General features: G+C 45.9%; 1 protein-coding gene across 1 annotated transcript in view; it reads left to right on the forward strand.

Moving 5' to 3' along the window:
• Positions 1–17,390, forward strand: part of LOC144503747 (uncharacterized) — a 189,897-nt gene that overhangs the window by 40,793 nt on the left and 131,714 nt on the right. Inside the window, exon 2 of the mRNA XM_078228546.1 lies at positions 13,341–13,540. Within this exon, the coding sequence (XP_078084672.1) occupies positions 13,341–13,540 (200 nt within the window). The remainder of the gene's footprint in view (positions 1–13,340; positions 13,541–17,390) is intronic.

A 17,390-nucleotide genomic window follows, 5' to 3' on the forward strand; every position in this document is an offset into this window, starting at 1 on the left:
ACAGACAAACTCACTTTCCAGCGAATGTTACTGGCAGTGACTGGATGTAGGAATACTCATTTATTTTTCTTCCCCTTACTGCTGGGAAGCGGGGAGGTGGACCTAAGTCCTAATTGCTACCCTCAGCTAATAGCAAGATTAGAAATGTAATCAAATACCTCTGATCTGAATGGTTCACTTGCACGTTGACTTTAAGAAACTGGGACATTGGGGACTTGCTAGATTCATTAAAAAAAGTTCAAATGTGAAAATGGCTTAATTCCAATAACTCAATTGCCCAGGTGAATTTGAATTTTGTAATGAAAACTATTCCCAGTTGTTCAAGCAGAAGAAGCAATTGATAGTGGAAATACAACATTGTCTGAGAATACTGGAGAGTCGTACACATTTAAAGATAAATTAAAGCAGTTCTAATCTTATAAACTTTTAATCTGAATCTACCTTCAATTCCATGGAGGTGTCAACTTGGCTAAAATGGAATTCTGCTAAATGTTTCCATGGATTATAATGAGCAGTGCCCTCTATTGTGGAGTAACAGAAAAAACACCCAGTAATGGAGTTAAGGGGCAAGACTTTGATGAACAAGAGAATGCTGTCTCAACAATGCATATGATTATTAATGCATAGGCTGGTCAGCACTTTGCAGCAAGGTGAAAGATCTCTTGTGAATTGCTGCAACTTCTAGGCCAATTTGTGTTGTTCCAGTGTCAGCTTTAGAAATCGATAAACGGCTACCAAACACTTGATAAAGAGGGGGTAAAAAGAAAGACTGAGAGTAAGCTAACCAGGAATATAAACCAATATGCCAAGAGCTTTTACAAGAACATAAAAGGGAAATAAGGAGCTAAAGTAAGTGTTGGTCCTTTAGAAGCATCAACAGGAGAATTTATCATGGGCAATGAGGCAATAACAGGGACATAGGCCACGATATAGCGGCCACGCTAGCCACGGGCGCAAATCCCATAATGGCTGCTAGATTTCACGAGAGGCCAAAAACAGGATTTGTGCCAGTGAGATTTCCAAACACGATATTCCCAGCTCCCTCCTTGATGATGCAATCAGGTTCTCGCCCAGGAAGGGTGCGAGACTGATTAGTACATATTATAATATGTTTTCATGTTAGCGGGTTTCCCACTGCTACTTGTGCCCTCAACCTATCATGCCATCAGATCCCAGCGTGACGCCACTGGTGCAAATCACTATTGGTTTTCAAAAACCAGTTGTGTTGACCATGCTGGGGGCGCACAGGGGACTGGAGTCTCTGGGTGGTGAGGGACATGCCCAGCAGTCTCCTTTCACTGCCCCTGGCAGGTCAATGCCTGCGAGGTCATTGTGGGTGATGCTTGTGGAGAGGGGAATGCCTCGATGCCTGGGGTCGGGGGGGGGAGTACTCTGATGTTTGTGGGGGGGGGGGTTCCTCCATGTCTGTAGTGGGATGGGAGTGAGTTTATTTTTAGCTCAGATTGGGGTACAGTTTAAAGATGGTGCCCGGACCTCTGTGGAGACAATGCTTCTGGCCCTATCAGGCCCCACCCCTCCAGAGTGACATCATTAACCATGCCCCCAGATTCTCTGTGCACCAGGAAATCTGGAGTGAAAACTCAGCCATGCATCTGGAGAGAAACACATCAGTTTTCAGTCTGGAGCTGCCAGATTTTGAGACAATTTCACTCATAGGACGGGATTTTCCAGCATTTCCCGCCGATGGCATATTCCTGACCCACAGATGGTGGGTTCCCCCGACTATGGAACGGATGAGCCACACAAAATGACATAGACACTGGAAGATCCCAGTGATGAGCTATTTCTGCCATTGAATGGCGGAGCAGACTCAATGGGCCAACTGGCCTACTTCTGCTCCCATGTCTTTTGGTCTTATAGGCAGACTTTTGGTCTCACAGTATCTAGGGACCTGAAGCCAAGCATCAGCCATGATTGTATTGAATGGTCTACTCCTGCTCTTGTTTCTTATGCTCATATGTTCTTATGGCATCTCCATAGAAATCATGAAATGCAATCCACCGGAGACCATTCAGTCTATCATGTCCATGCTAGTAGACAAAGAGCTATCCAGCTTTATCCAAACCGTCCTGCACTAGGCCTGTGACCCCACAGGTCATAGTTAATCAAACAAACATCCAAGTGCTTTTTTAAAATGTGGTTAGAGTTTCAGCCTTTACTATCTATTCACGTACTGAGTTCCAGGTCTCTATATCCCTCTGGAGAACAAAATGTTTCCTCATCTTTCCTCAAACCCTTCAACCAGTTACTTTAAATCTATGCACCGTGGCTTTTGAACCCTGTATTCATGTGTCCCGCATATTTGTGTACACTTCAATTGAGTTACCCCTCAATCTCTTTTGTTCCAAGTAAAACAACCCCAGCCAATTCAATCTTTCCTCCTTGTTAAAATTATCAAGAGTTGGAAACATCCTTGTAAATCTCCTCTGCACTCTCTTCAGTGCAATCACGTCTTTCCTATAATGTGGTGACTAGAACTGTATGCAGTACTCATATGTGGTCTAACTAGTATTGTATACATTTCAGTGCAACCTCCCTGCTCTGTGTGGAATTTAAGGATCTGAAGGCATAAACTCCAATGTCCCTCTGTTCCTCCACACCACTCAGTATTTTCCCAATTGCTGTGCATCCCTTTGCCTGTTGTACCTGCCAAATGCACTATGTCATAGAATCTCTACAGTGCAGAAGGAGGCCATTTGGCCCATCGAGGCTGCACTGACTCTCTGTCAGAGCATCTTACTCAGGCTCACCCCCTGCCCTATCCAAACACATTTACCCCACCGATCCCCCTAACCTACAAAGCTTGGGACTCTAAGGCGCAATTTATCATGGCCAATCCAGCTAACCCGCACATTTTTGGACTCTGGGAGGAAACCGGAGCACCTAGAGGCAACCCACGTAGACACAGGGAGAGCGTGCAAATTCCACACAGACAGTCATCCACGACTGGAATTGAATCTGGGTCCCTGGCACTGTGAGGCAGCAGTGCTAAGCACTGTGCCACCAAGCTGCCCTGGTTCCATCTTTTTAGATGAATTTGTTTTTCTACTTTTCTACCCAGATGAACAGACCAGTTGATCTTTCTCTACACCTTAGCTATAACTGTAACACTGCATTCTGCATTCTCTCCTTCCCTTCTCTATGAACGGTATGCCTTGTCTGTATAGGAGCAAGAAACAATACTTTTCACTGTATACTAATACATGTACAATAATAAATTAAATCAAATCAAACCATTTATGTCTTCCTGAAATCTGAAGCCTTTCTCCTTACTGTCAAATCTTTGAATCATTCCCCTATATTTGATTCTAAATTATTGACATTAACCAACAAAAAGCAAGGACTGAGTACTGAGTCCTATGGAATCCCAGATGCAAATACATCCACCAACTATCACCCTTTGCTTCCTAATCCTTACCCCTGGTTTTCACAGAGTGGTGGAGACTGCAAAGACCTTCCAAATTGGCAGACAGGACCTGGATCTGGAAGTCAGGCCTCCATTTCTGACATATCCTTAGCCACTAGTGGGCAGGGTGGGGGAACTGGAATGGAGCTGAGTTCAAACAAATCCCACTTTAACTGGAGCAAGGGGATTTTCTGTGTGTTATGAATCTTTGGCAATCATAAATGTTCGTGAAGAGTGGATAAGATCTGTTGAACTGCCAAACTTCAAGTTATTGATATGGCCAACTCTATAAAATTAAAAAATAATCCTGCCTGCCTATGTCTGTGAGAACTAAAAGAAAATCTATTCGAGCAATTTCAATAGCAATTTGACAACATAACCCTGAGTTCTATCTGCATAGTATTGTTGATGTGGGGTTATCAATACAAGTTTATTTTGACAAGGGATTAATTTTCATCCAAAATTTGGCCCTCTGACAATGCAGCACTCCCTTAGTACTGGACTGTCAGCCGACAGAATGTACTTAAAGCCTTTGGAATGTATCTTGAATACCTAATCTTTCGATTCAGAGGTGAGTGTCACCATTGAGCCACATAATATTTGTGCTTCATCTCTCCCCTAATTGACATTGACTGTGGGGACTAGATCTTTGAAGGAATTCACTTTTGCTTGCTCAACCTGCCACTTCTTCTCAGGCCCACTGTATGGAAAGCTGTAGGTCCCAGCAATGGTGATTAAGGCACCACGGTTTACTGTGGAAATAGTAAACCTCTTAATAACTTCCTAACCCTTCAAGCTGGGGCTGGCACTTATTTGCTGAAGTCCTCAGTCTTGGTCAAGAGCTTCAGTGGGAGCTTTGCCAAGTTGTCTGGTGCTGCAAGCAGTATTCCAGTTGTAACACTATGGAAACAGCTTCAAACACTTGATTGGAATGTTGTATGATAGAAAATTAATACTGAGTCAAAGGAGGTATTAAGGGGACTGATTAAAAGATTGGCAAAGAGGTACATTTTAAGAAGGATCTGAAATGTGCAGAAGTGTAGAGAGGAAATTTCAAACATTAGAACCTAGATGACTCACCGAGGCTCCTTCGACTGCACTTCCAAACCTGCGCTCTCTACCCTCAGGAAGGATGAGGACAGCAAATGCATGGGAACATCATGATCTGCATGTTCCCTCCAAGCCACATTCTGTGCTAATTTGGAAATATATTGCTGCTCCCTTGCTGCCACTGTGTTAAAATGCGGAACTCCCTTCCTGACAGCAATGTGAATGTACTGCAACTTCGGACTGCAGCAGTTCAAGCAGGCGGCTCACCACCACCTTCTCAAGGGCAATTAGGGAAGGGAAATGAATATTGGTCTCACCAGTGATGCCCACATCCTGTGAACGAAATTTTTTTTAAAAAGGTAGCTGAAGGTGTGCTCATCATTGGTGAGGTGAAGATGTTAAAATCCCTACAGTGCAGAAGGAGGCCAATTGGCTCATCAAGTGTGCACCAACCACAGTCCCACCCAGGCCCTATCCCCTTAACCCCATGTATTTACCCTGCTAACCCCCTTACACTAAGGGGCAATTTAGCATGGCCAATCAACCTCTCACACACATCTTTGGACTGTGGGAGGAAACAGGAGCACCCAACAATGGAAATCTCGCCCAGTGAGAGGGAAGAGCAAGTGTTACATTTACACATATCTGTTATTTGAATGCATGTTGGTTGTGTTAAGCTCCATTTTGCTAGATCCAAACTTGTCAATTCTATTTTCTGAACATCTTTGCTCTGTGCCTTTCTGACATTTTCTTCCAAAGCTCGAACAGTGTTGTCACAGTTGATCGTCTCGCTCACTGCTCTAATGAGTCCATCATACCATCTCCACTTCTAACCATGGCCTTAACTGTGGAAATGTTTACCTTGCTCAATAATCGCTGCCTCCTGCTATTAAATATTTTAAAACTATAAAGTAGCATCAACTAACCATCATTTCTGGATTTGCTTTGTCCTTCTCGTTTTCTGTACACTCTGAACCCTAATAGTGTCCTGCACTGTGCATCTTGATGTTTTACCTCGCTGTCGCAATATTGAAATATAAAGAGTAAACTCCAACATTTGTGTGTTTAATAACTGTATTCTTATAAAGTCATAGAGGTTTACAGCATGGAAACAGGCCCTTCGGCCCAACTTGTCCATGCCGCCATTTTAAAAAAAAAACCCTAAACTAATCCCAATTGCCCGCATTTGGCCCATATCCCTCTATACCCATCGTACCCATGTAACTATCTAAATGCTTTTTAAAAGACAAAATTGTACCCGCCTCTTCTACTACCTCTGGCAGCTTGTTCCAGACACTCACCGCCCTCTGTGTGAAAAACTGCCCCTCTGGACACTTTTGTATCTCTCCCCTCTCACCTTAAACCTATGCCCTCTAGTTTTAGACTCCCCTACCTTTGGGAAAAGATATTGACTATCTAGCTGACCTGTGCCCCTCATTATTTTATAGACCTCTATAAGATCACCCCTCAAGCTCCGATGCTCCAGAGAAAAAAGTCCCAGTCTATTCAGCCTCTCCTTATAACTCAATCCATCAAGTCCCGGTAGCATCCTAGTAAATCTTTTCTGCACTCCTTCTAGTTTAATAATATCCTTTCTATAATAGGGTGACCAGAATTGCACACAGTATTCCAAGTGTGGCCTTACCAATGTCTTGTACAACTTCAACAAGACATTCCAACTCCTGTATTCAATGTTCTGACTGATGAAATCAAGCATGCCAAATGCCTTCTTCACCATTCTGTCCACCTGTGACTCCACTTTCAAGGAGCTATGAACGTGTACCCCTCGATCTCTTTGTTCTGTAACTCTCCCCAATGCCCTACCATTAACTGAGTAAGTCCTGCCCTGGTTCAATCTACCAAAATGCATCACCTCGCATTTGTCTAAATTAAACTCCATCTGCCATTCATCAGCCCACTGGCCGAATTAATCAAGATCCCGTTGCAATTGGAGATAACTTTCTTCACTGTCCACTATGCCACCAATCTTGTTGTCATCTGCAAACTTACTAACCATGCTTCCTATATTCTCATCCAAATCATTAATATAAATGACAAATAACAATGGACCCAGCACTGATCCCTGAGGCACACCGCTGGTCACAGGCCTCAAAGCTGTTGTTCATCATTTTAGAACATTGTGGATTGTCTCAGTTACTGTGGTGCAATTTTTCACAGCTGTCAAAATGTGCACAGAATTTTCAGAGCAGATTGTTGGATATAATTGGTCAGAATTCTTGTCAGTGAGATGGAAGCTCATGATAAAAAGATTTTTTTTTCTCAGATTTTTAGTTACAGAGCCTCAAGGAAGAGTTACATAATTGTAATAATCTTGAGTTAAAACAGTGCGGCAAAGGCAGGCACTCTTCTTGTTTGTGATTTGGTCCTGCCATTACTCCATTGCGTGCCTTCACCAAAGGCACAAAGGCAGCAATCGGAGAGTGTCCATGTGCAGACGACCACAATTCCATTTCTACAAAGTCTCATCAAAAATGAAATCCATACATTTGGGTCCACGATGAATGCAGTTTTTATATCCCAGCTTCCCACAAGCAGAGAGACATCCAGACTATGGCAAACATATCCTGTTCAAACTTTTTGGTTTAAAAATCAGTATCTCCAAGAACAAGGGTACTGAGGTACTTTTGGAGACTTCATTAGCAGAAGAAAAAGGGATCTGTTTATACGCCAGTTGCAGGATCTATGTGCTCACAACTAATCCAAATTACCTCTGCACTAAATTCCTCTCCCTGGAGAGATTCCCCACACTGAGTCCTGATTGGTCACCCAGACAATGTGACCCTTACTCAGTTGTGTAGTCTTTAAAGGGGCAATCACCACATCTCTCCTCCTTTAACTCCTTGAAATCATCTTCAGTGACTAATTTACTTCGTTCTAAATTCTAACCATGCATTATATAAATGAGTCAGACTATCTTAAATCGAGTCTTTATGGGGTTTACTGACTCTTGTCGAGTGGCACAATTCTGTTGTCTGGGATGCTTCCCCATATCGATGTTGAGTACAGTAACAGGCACCTCTTTCTGGTACAGGGCAGTTCATCACTATTTGTTGCCAAGGAGACATCAGCTATGTCTATAATGGGTCAATCAGAAACTTTGGTGTTTACAGGTTCGAAAACCTTTTTTGATGGCAACACTGACAGCTGGAGCATCTCTCTACTCCTCAAGTAGTCCTCGTGTTCATGGACGATCCATCCCTCCATGTCCACTTTGTATGAAAGGGGTCCAGTCCTAATAATTCTGGGGATCCAAATGATCCACGAATGAAGTTTCTCACGTATATGGCTTTATTAACCATAAATGATCATGCTGTACCCATGTGAATCATGGTTTGCTTTCTGATTACTTTGACTGTCCTCTATCCTCCCCAACAAGTTTGGAAACATGAGACTCCGTCTTGTTCCTTAGTAGATTTGCTGGTGGAACTCCGTTTGTTGCATGTGGAGAGGTACAATAGCTAAGGAGCAAACATGAGACTCTGATTTCCAAGGTTCTTCGTGACATTTTCTTTAGGTCAGACTTGAAAGTTTGGATGGTTCTCTCAGCTTCTCTGTTTGATGCTGGGTGGTAAGGTGCAGTTCTAATGTGTTTCATGCCATTGAGAGCAGTGAAGTTTTGAAATTCAGCACTTGTGAATGTGGTTCCATTCTCTGATACAATGACTTCAGGAAATCTGTGAATTACAAATCATTGTGCAATCTTTCGATGGTAGCAGTCGATATAGGTGACTTCACCTCAAAAATCTCCATCCACTTGGAGTGTGCATCAATCATGAGCAAAAACCATGTACCAGGAATGGACCAACATAATCAATATGGATCTGTACTCCTGGCTGGCCGGGCTATTCCCAAAACTGCAGCGGGGCTGTAGCAGACACCTTTTGTTGCAGTTGGCACGGTTGACAGTGCTTGACTAGCTTCTTGATATCAGCATCAATATCAGGCCACACACATAATTCTTAGCAAGCAGATTCATCTTCGAGATGCAAGGATAAGTGCTGTGTAATTCAGTTATAAGTGGCTCTCTGCCTGGTACAGGAATGACTACTCTTGCTCCGCCGAGTATGATGCCATCTTCACAGCTCACTTCACTTCTGCGGGTAAAGAATAGTTTCATTTTCTGGGAAACTGGCTCATTTACCCATCCTAGAATCCCTCCAATGCTGAAGGAGGCCATTCGGCCCATAAAGTCTGCACCGACCACAATGCCACCCAGGCCCTATTCCCATAACCCCACACATTTACCATGCTAATCTCCCTGACATTAGGGTCAATTTAGCATGGCCAATCCACCTAACCCGCACATCTTTGGAGTGTGGGAGGAAACCGGAGCACCCGGAGGAAACCCATGCAGACACGGGGAGAAGGTGCAAACTCCACACAGATAGTGACCCAAGGTCGTAATTGAACCCAAGTCTCTGGTGCTGTGAGTCAGCAGTGCTAACCACTGTGCCACCATGCTGCCCAAATCCTAGAAATATCCTCTCCCTCACATTGGGCAGAAGTAAATCTCAATTGTCCAGTTCCTGACTTCACACAAACTCTCAGTGTGTCTAAAATATTTAATGTCAAGACGATTTCCTGTGCTAATGGAGTACATATGGTATTTTCTTGCATGGGTAGGTGGTAAGTGCATGCACACTCGCTTTGTGGTCGATGCTTGAAAGTGCATTCGTAGATGGACAGAATTAATACCCATTGTCCAAGTTCTTGCCAAGACTTTCAACGGGATAGCTTTATTCTCTTTAAAAAGGCCCCTGTAGTAATTGAGCCAAATGCCAGTTTCCCCATTACCAACACTCTTTACGGTGCACCAAAGGAAAGAGCCATGCCTGCGGCTTACAGGTAAGTAGTCTCCACCTCAGGATCTACAACAATGATCCGTGTAGAGTAACAGAGTAACAGCATCCAACATCTGTGTCAGGGCACTGTCCGTGAACCATGGAGCTGGTTTTCTTGCTGCCATCCTCTTGGCTGGATTGTGAGCCAGTGCTGTGGAGCCATTTAATTGATTGATCTGCTCAGCTGACCCTGGGGCATCGATTCAGACACATTGCACATGGGCACAGCATTAATCCCATGAAAACATTTCTCTTCCCCAAGTGACCTTACAATTATGGTCTAGATCGTGCCGATGGGGCTGGTGGGCTTCACTCTGTTTTCACACCAAAAATGACACTTAGCCAAATTTTGGGAAGATTGCGGCCATGGTGTGTGACCTGCGGAATAGTGGGGTTGGATAAACTCCACTCTCCTCCCATTCCAGCTGTAAGAATAATGACGTGTCTACTATTTTAAAAGCGATTTTAAAATTGTGGGCTGTATTTTCTGGGTCCTTTGGAGGTGGGCTCCAAGGCAGAAGGGGGTGAAATAACTGAAATCGAAAACATTCACTGTGCCGCTGCCAAATATTTCTAGTGGCTGTCGTGATGGCAGGAGGCCATTGTGCATGAATGCAGGGAAATGTAATTAAGCCAAATTAATTGGTGAATTAATTTCCATATTATTGGAGGAGGAGTTGAATTTCAGTGTGCAAGGGAACACTTAATCTGGTAAAAGGAGGTGGCAAGTTTGTTGGTTTTCTCTAACACCCATTGAGAAAGAGCCAACGTTGCAAGCCAATGAGGATGAGGCAGCAAGGGCAGAAGCAAACAAAGCCACGGGGTGGGGTTGGGGGGGTGCCAGCGCTGTGGGCACTTGCTGCCCGATTCCCATTTGTGCACTTGGCACTCACAATAATTTGGAGGAAGGAAAAAGGAAGGTGGTTAAATAAGGGGCCCTGGAACTGAGAGAGGCCACCTGCCATGGGCTTCATTCACCCAAGATTTGGGCCCACATTGGGGGGGGAGCAGCAGTGGAGAGGGTCGGAGAGCCTGTTCCAAGATGTTGCTGATCAGCAACCTCAGCATTAACAGGAGGACCTGTCTTGAGGTGGGGGACAGAAGAGAAGGGCCATGAAAGGCAAATGAAAGGCCTCTTGTGCACAGAAGATATTACTCTCCAAAGAGGCTCTACCTATCCTAGAGCCAACTACCTGCAGTGTTCCAGCGGCAGTGTCTCCGAAGAATACGCCTCTCCAGAAGGTATCATTGATCAGTGGGATGTGCTGAAGGATGAATGGAGCCCAAGGGTGGTGCTAGCCACCCAAAGCCAGTAGCACTGAAGATCACTGTGGTGTTCAACCTCTATGCCTCCAGATCTTTCCAGGGATCTACCAGAAATATGGGTTAGAGTTCACATCCTGTGACTCATTGATGCATCAAGATGGTGATGGATATGATGAATACTCTTTAACAAGGGGGCCAGTGGGCATGTGCGTTACCGCCCCATGGGAGTCATTGGGTTTAGCATCTTTACTAAACAGAACAATGAATGCTAGGCTTCACACTTTGACACTCTCTTCACGACAAATAAGAACATTTATTAAAAAATATCTGGAATTAAGAGTCGACTGATGGCCATGAAATTATTGTCTCTTGTTGAAACAACCAATGTGGTTCACTGATGTCCTTTAGGGAAGGAAATTTGCTGTCCTTACCTGGTCTGGCCTATATGTGACTCCAGAGCCACAGCAATGTGATTGACTCTCAACTGCCCTCTGAAATGGGCTAACAAGCCACTCAGTTCAAGGGCGACCAGGGATGGATAATAAGTGCTGGCCAGCCATCGACACCCATGTCCCATGAACAAATAAAAAAAATAAACATAGAAAAATTGGATTATAACACAATATACATTCCTCCACTCCCCCACTTTATCTTAACAATTACACACAGGATTTAAGCTTAATATGGATTAATGCCCCTTGGCATTTACTAACTTGCCAGCAATACAGCAGTGAAATCAGTTGCAGTTTCAATGCCACTTTTCCTGCCCACTGTGAAACTCTGCCTCAAAAAGGGGAAAATTCCACTCTCTGGGCCGAATTTTACTGTTCTGCCCGCCACGGGAATTGGAGCGGGCAGGGGGGCAGACCATGGAAAGGTCCGTTGATCTCAGGCAGGATTTTCCGGTTGTGGGGCGAGCGAAGCTGGAAAATCCCACTCTTTTACCATTTTGATTCGAAGCGCTAAATCTAACCGCAATTCAGATCCAACTTGGAAACCTGTTCTCAGGCGCCCCCATGCACACTTAGCCTGAAAAGAAATTGCGCGTCTGAATCGCGCTGTGGGCGGGGCTTGGCACACCCGAAACACTGCTGCTCCAATCGGAGCCTTCAACTGCACATGCGCAGTTAAGAAAAATTTGAGAAGCGCTCCCCTGCCACATCGCCCCAGGCCGCAAAAAGCAGATAAGGCGGCCTGGGAACGATGGCCCCCACAGACATTGCCCCACTCCCACAACATAACTGTCCCCCTTATCCACCCACCCCCCACGACCCAGACTGATTGCGACCCCCTTCCCCCCACCAATTGCCCGCAGAGTGGCAGCGGACCCCCCTGCCCCCCCACAGATCGCCGCAGAGTGGCAGTGAACCCCCCGTTTCCGCCCCCCCCCCCACTAGAGTGATCTAGCCTCCCACTACCACCCACCAGAGAATGATATGGCCCTCCATCCTCTCCTCTCCCCCTCCCCCCATCAGAGAATGATCTGGTCCTCCCTCCTCCCCGCCCCCACCAGAGGGTAATTTGGCCCTCCCTCCTTCCCACCCCCTCAACAGAGAGCGATCTGGCCCCCTCTCCTTGCCCCCCCACCAGAGAATGATCTGGCCCTCCCTCCTTTCCTACCCACCCCAACGAGCAAACAATCTGGCCTCCTCCTCCCCTCCCCCCACCCCCACCAGAGAATGATCTGGTCTCCCTCCTCCCCCCCGCCCACCCCCCCCCCCCCGCCATCGCCAGAGATGCATCTGACCCGCCTCCTCCTCCCTCCCCCTCAGCAGAGAATGATCTGGCCCGCTTCCCTTCTCCCCGCGCCCCCCTCCCCCCGCCCCACCCCCACCAATCTGAGTTAGAGAGCCGTTGGAACCTCTGAACTTACCTCTTGCCGAGCATGTCTGTTTCATGCCGAATCTGGACAGGCAAACGCGATGGTAAAGGGGGAAATGCCGGCAAGATTGGGCATCCAGCTCATTAAGTCAATTTAAATGCCTTTAAAATGACGTCACGCCCGTTTCGGGCGCGGTTCCGATTGCGGCCATTTTTGGGCCTTGGTAAAGTGGGAATCTGTGCGGACGCAAATGCAGATCACGCTATTCGCCTCACGTCCGACTTTACCAAGTTTCCGCACCCAAAAACGGGTGCAACGCAATGGTAAAATCGGCCCTATGTCTCTATAATTCTGCTGTTTAGCAGGGGGTTTATATTTAATCCTGCTTGCGAAAGAGCAATGATCTGTATTGCTTATCATTTCCCTCTGCACGGATGCATAATTAGGTGTTAATAATCCACTTTTTATTCATATAAATGTATATATTGAAATCAATGTATGCACCATGCATAATTATATTATTTTTCAAATATAACTTCACCTACCTGCATGTTATCAATTTCATTATCCCCACTGCCAATTTATATATATTGTGAATGATCTTTAATCAAACAAACTGTTCATATAAATCAGAATTATAGATACATTCACATATATTATATATGCACCTTGTATCTTGGCTTCTTTCATATAGATACTGAATTATATTGCCAAAAATGATGCAATTATAAGAGATTAGTTCAAGATATTCGGACTCGCACAGATGTTTGTGTAATAATTGTAAATGTTCAGACTTTCCTCTTCTTCTTCTTAATTGTGGCGCTCTCGCCATTAATTCTGAATGTTGTATGATTCCCACAATCCAACCTTCCGGTGGTGTTCTGAGTTTAATGTTTCCATCTTTCCTTTCTAGATTCCATATGCATTCAGGATGGGACCGAGTATAATGACCAAGATATTTGGAAACCTGATGCCTGCAAAATCTGTGTTTGTGCTGATGGAATCGTCATGTGTGATGATATATTTTGTGACATGGTGGAATGCAGTGACGCTACAATACCATTTGGGGAATGCTGTCCTATATGTCCAACCCCTGCTCCAACCCCCAACCCTGTAAGGATTTGGTGTTTTAATTGCCATTTCATTTTGATGCCAAGAATAATACATTATTGCAATTTACTGTGGGTTATGAGTAAATGCTGTTTTATAGTAATATAGTCAGTAAAGTAGGCCAAGGACTTTGACTACGCAGAATATGTTCCTCGGGCTTCTTTTTTCCAAAAATATATTTTGTTCATAAATCTGTGAGTCTTTACAGCTAATCAAGTCTTAAAGGTACAGACAATGTGAGTGGAGGGAGCATTAAGCACAGGTTAAAGAGATGTGTATTGTCTCCAGACAGGACAGCGAGTGAGATTTTGCACATCCAGGCAGGTTCTGGGGGTTACAGATAGTGTGACATGAACCCAATATCCCGGTTGAGGCCGTCCTCATGTGTGAGGAACCTGGCTATCAGTCTCTGCTCAGCGACTCTGCGCTGTCGTGTGTTGTGAAGGCCGCCTTGGAGAACGCTTACCCCGAGATCAGAGGCTGAATGCCCGTGACCGCGGAAGTGCTCCCCAACAGGAAGAGAACAGTCTTGCCTGGTGATTGTCGAGCGGTGTTCATTCATCCATTGTCGTAGCGTCTGCATGGTTTCCCCAATGTACCATGCCTCGGGACATCCTTTCCTGCAGAGTAACAGGGAGACAACGTTGGCCGAGTTGCAAGAGTATGTACCGTGTACCTGGTGGATGGTGTTCTCACGTGAGATGATGGCATCCGTGTCGATGATCCGGCACGTCTTGCAGAGGTTGCTGTGGCAGGATTGAGTGCTGCCATGGTCACTGTTCTCCTGAAGGCTGGGTAGTTTGCTGCGGACAATGGTCTGTTTGTGGTTGTGCGGTTGTTTGAAGGTAAGAAGTGGGGGTGTGGGGATGGCCTTGGCGAGATGTTTGTCTTCAGCAATGACATGTTGAAGGCTCCGGAGGCGATGTCGTAGCTTCTCCGTTCCGGGGAAGTACTGGACGACGAAGGGTACTCTGTCTACCGTGTCCCCTGTTTGTCTTCTGAGGAGGTCGGTGCGGTTTTTTGCTGTGGTGTGTCGGAACTGTCGATCGATGAGTCGAGCGCCATATCCTGTTCTTATGAGGGCATCTTTCAGCGTCTGGAGGTGTCTGTTGTGATCCTCCTCATCCGAGCAGATCATGTATATATGGAGGGCTTGGCCGTAGGTGATGGCTTCTTTAACGTGTTTAGGGTGGAAGCTGGAGAAGTGGAGCATCATGAGGTTATCCGTGGGCTTGCGGTACAGTGAGGTGCTGAGGTGACCGTCCTTAATGGAGATGCATGTGTCCAAGAATGCAACCGATTCCGGAGAGTAGTCCATGGTGAGTCTGAGGGTGGGATGGAACTTGTTGATGTCATCATATAGTTGTTTCAGTGATTGTTCACTATGAGTCCAAAGGAAGAAAATGTCATTGATGTATCGAGTGTATAGCAAAAGTTGAAGGTCCAGTGCGGTGAAGGAGTCTTGTTCGAACCTGTGCATGAATATGTTGGCATATTGAGGTGCGAATTTGGTCCTCATGGTTGTTCTGTGTGTCTGGATGAAGAACTGGTCGTTGAAGGTGAAGACACTGTGGTCCAGGATGAAGCGGATGAGTTGTAAAATTGCATCTGGAGACTGGCAGTTGTCGGTGTTGAGTACTGAGGCAGTTGCAGCAATGCCATCATCGTGGGGGATGCTGGTGTAGAGTGCCAAGACATTTGATGCGCCACAGCGAAAAATCGCACCGACCTCCTCAGAAGACAAACACGGGACACGGTGGACAGAGTACCCTTCGTCGTCCAGTACTTCCCCGGAGTGGAGGAGCTACGACATCTCCTCCGGAGCCTTCAACATGTCATTGATGAAGACAAACATCTCGCCAAGGCCATCCCCACTTCTTGCCTTCAAACAACCGCACAACCTCAAACAGACCATTGTCCGCAGCAAACTACCCAGCCTTCAGGAGAACAGTGACCACGGCACCACACAACTCTGCCACAGCAACCTCTGCAAGACGTGCCGGATCATCGACACGGATGCCATCATCTCACGCGAGAACACCATCCACCAGGTACACGATACATACTCATGCAACTCGGCCAACGTTGTCTACCTGTTACTCTGCAGGAAAGGATGTCCCGAGGCATGGTACATTGGGGAAACCATGCAGACACTACGACAACAGATGAATGAACACCACTTGACAATCACCAGGCAAGACTGTTCTCTTCCTGTTGGGGAGAACTTCAGCGGTCACGGGCATTCAACCTCTGATCTCCGGGTAAGCGTTCTCCAAGGCGGCCTTCACAACACACGACAGCGCAGAGTCGCTGAGCAGAGACTGATAGCCAAGTTCCGCACACGTGAGGACGGCCTCAACCGGGATATTGGGTTCATGTCACACTATCTGTAGCCCCCACAACTTGCCTGGATGTGCAAAATCTCACTAACTGTCCTGTCTGGAGGCAATACACATCTCTTTAGCCTGTGCTTAATGCTCCCTCCACTCACATTGTCTGTACCTTTAAGACTTAGAAATCATAGAAATCATAGAAACCCTACAGTGCAGAAGGAGGCCATTCGGCCCATCGGGTCTGCACCGACCACAATCCCACCCAGGCCCTACCCCCACATATTTTACCCACTAATCCATGCATCCCAGGACTCTAAGGGGCAATTTTTTAAAACCTGGCCAATCAACCTAACCCACACATCTTTGGACTGTGGGAGGAAACCGGAGCACCCGGAGGAAACCCACGCAGACATGAGGAGAATGTGCAAAATCCACACAGACAGTGACCCGAGCTGGGAATCGAACCCGGGACCCTGGAGCTGTGAAGCAGCAGTGCTAACCACTGTGCTACCGTGCCGCCCATGATTAGCTGTAAAGACTCACATTCCAATCATTATTCATGTAAATTGAGTTTGTGTCTTTGTGCCCTGTTTGTGATCAGAACTCCCACCCACCTGATGAAGGAACAGCCTGTTTCGAAAGCTAATGGTTTTTGCTACCAAATAAACCTGTTGGACTTTAACCTGGTGTTCTTAGACTTCTTACTGTGTTCACCAAGGAATGACAGGTTGCTCTTGGCAACTCACTGGGTCTATGCAAAACAGAACCCAGGTCCAATATTGGAGGCACTACAATTCTCACTGTTCTGATGGATCATTACCTGCACCAACTTTTCCAACCTGTGGCGCCCACTCCCATCCGCTCAACGTGAATATCTTCCAGGCAATTGTCTTTGAGCTCCACACATTGAAAAAAGCTAATCAGAACATCCCTGGCTGAATTTCAATTTTATTTCTTAACTTGTACACCTCACGAAGCTGGGTTAAAAAACTGAGATGATTGGCATAAATCCTTCATGTTAATTTAAATACTTTTAGTGTTGACTCAGGCACATTATTGTTTGAGGCCACTGAGGTTTAGGAGGATAACATTTCTCTCGCTTGTCCTCCATGACTTCAGCAGAGAGCTGCAGGGATCCCAGAAAAACGGCACAAACACGGCTTTGTGAATTTAATGCTGTGTTTCCGGGTTTTTTCTCCTAAGATACACTGGGTGAGGGGGGAGAGGGGCGATTAACCACAGCAATTCCCCCCCACTCCCACCCACCTTGCTCTATCATTGTATTGTCAGGTATTATAATCCTCTTGTTAACATGGATCTGTGTGTTTTGCAGATTCATTATGTTAAATGTATTTAAATCTGCACAGTGGTTAGCACTGCTGCTTCACTGCTCCAGGGACCTGGGTTCGATTCCTGGCTTGGGTCACTGTCTGTGTGGAGTTTGCACATTCTTCCTGTGTCTGCGTGGGTTTCCTCCGGGTGCTCCGGTTTCCTCCCACAGTCCAAAAGATGTGCGGGTT

Source organism: Mustelus asterias, chromosome 14, assembly GCF_964213995.1.
Source record: "Mustelus asterias chromosome 14, sMusAst1.hap1.1, whole genome shotgun sequence".
Classification (NCBI taxonomy): domain Eukaryota; kingdom Metazoa; phylum Chordata; class Chondrichthyes; order Carcharhiniformes; family Triakidae; genus Mustelus; species Mustelus asterias.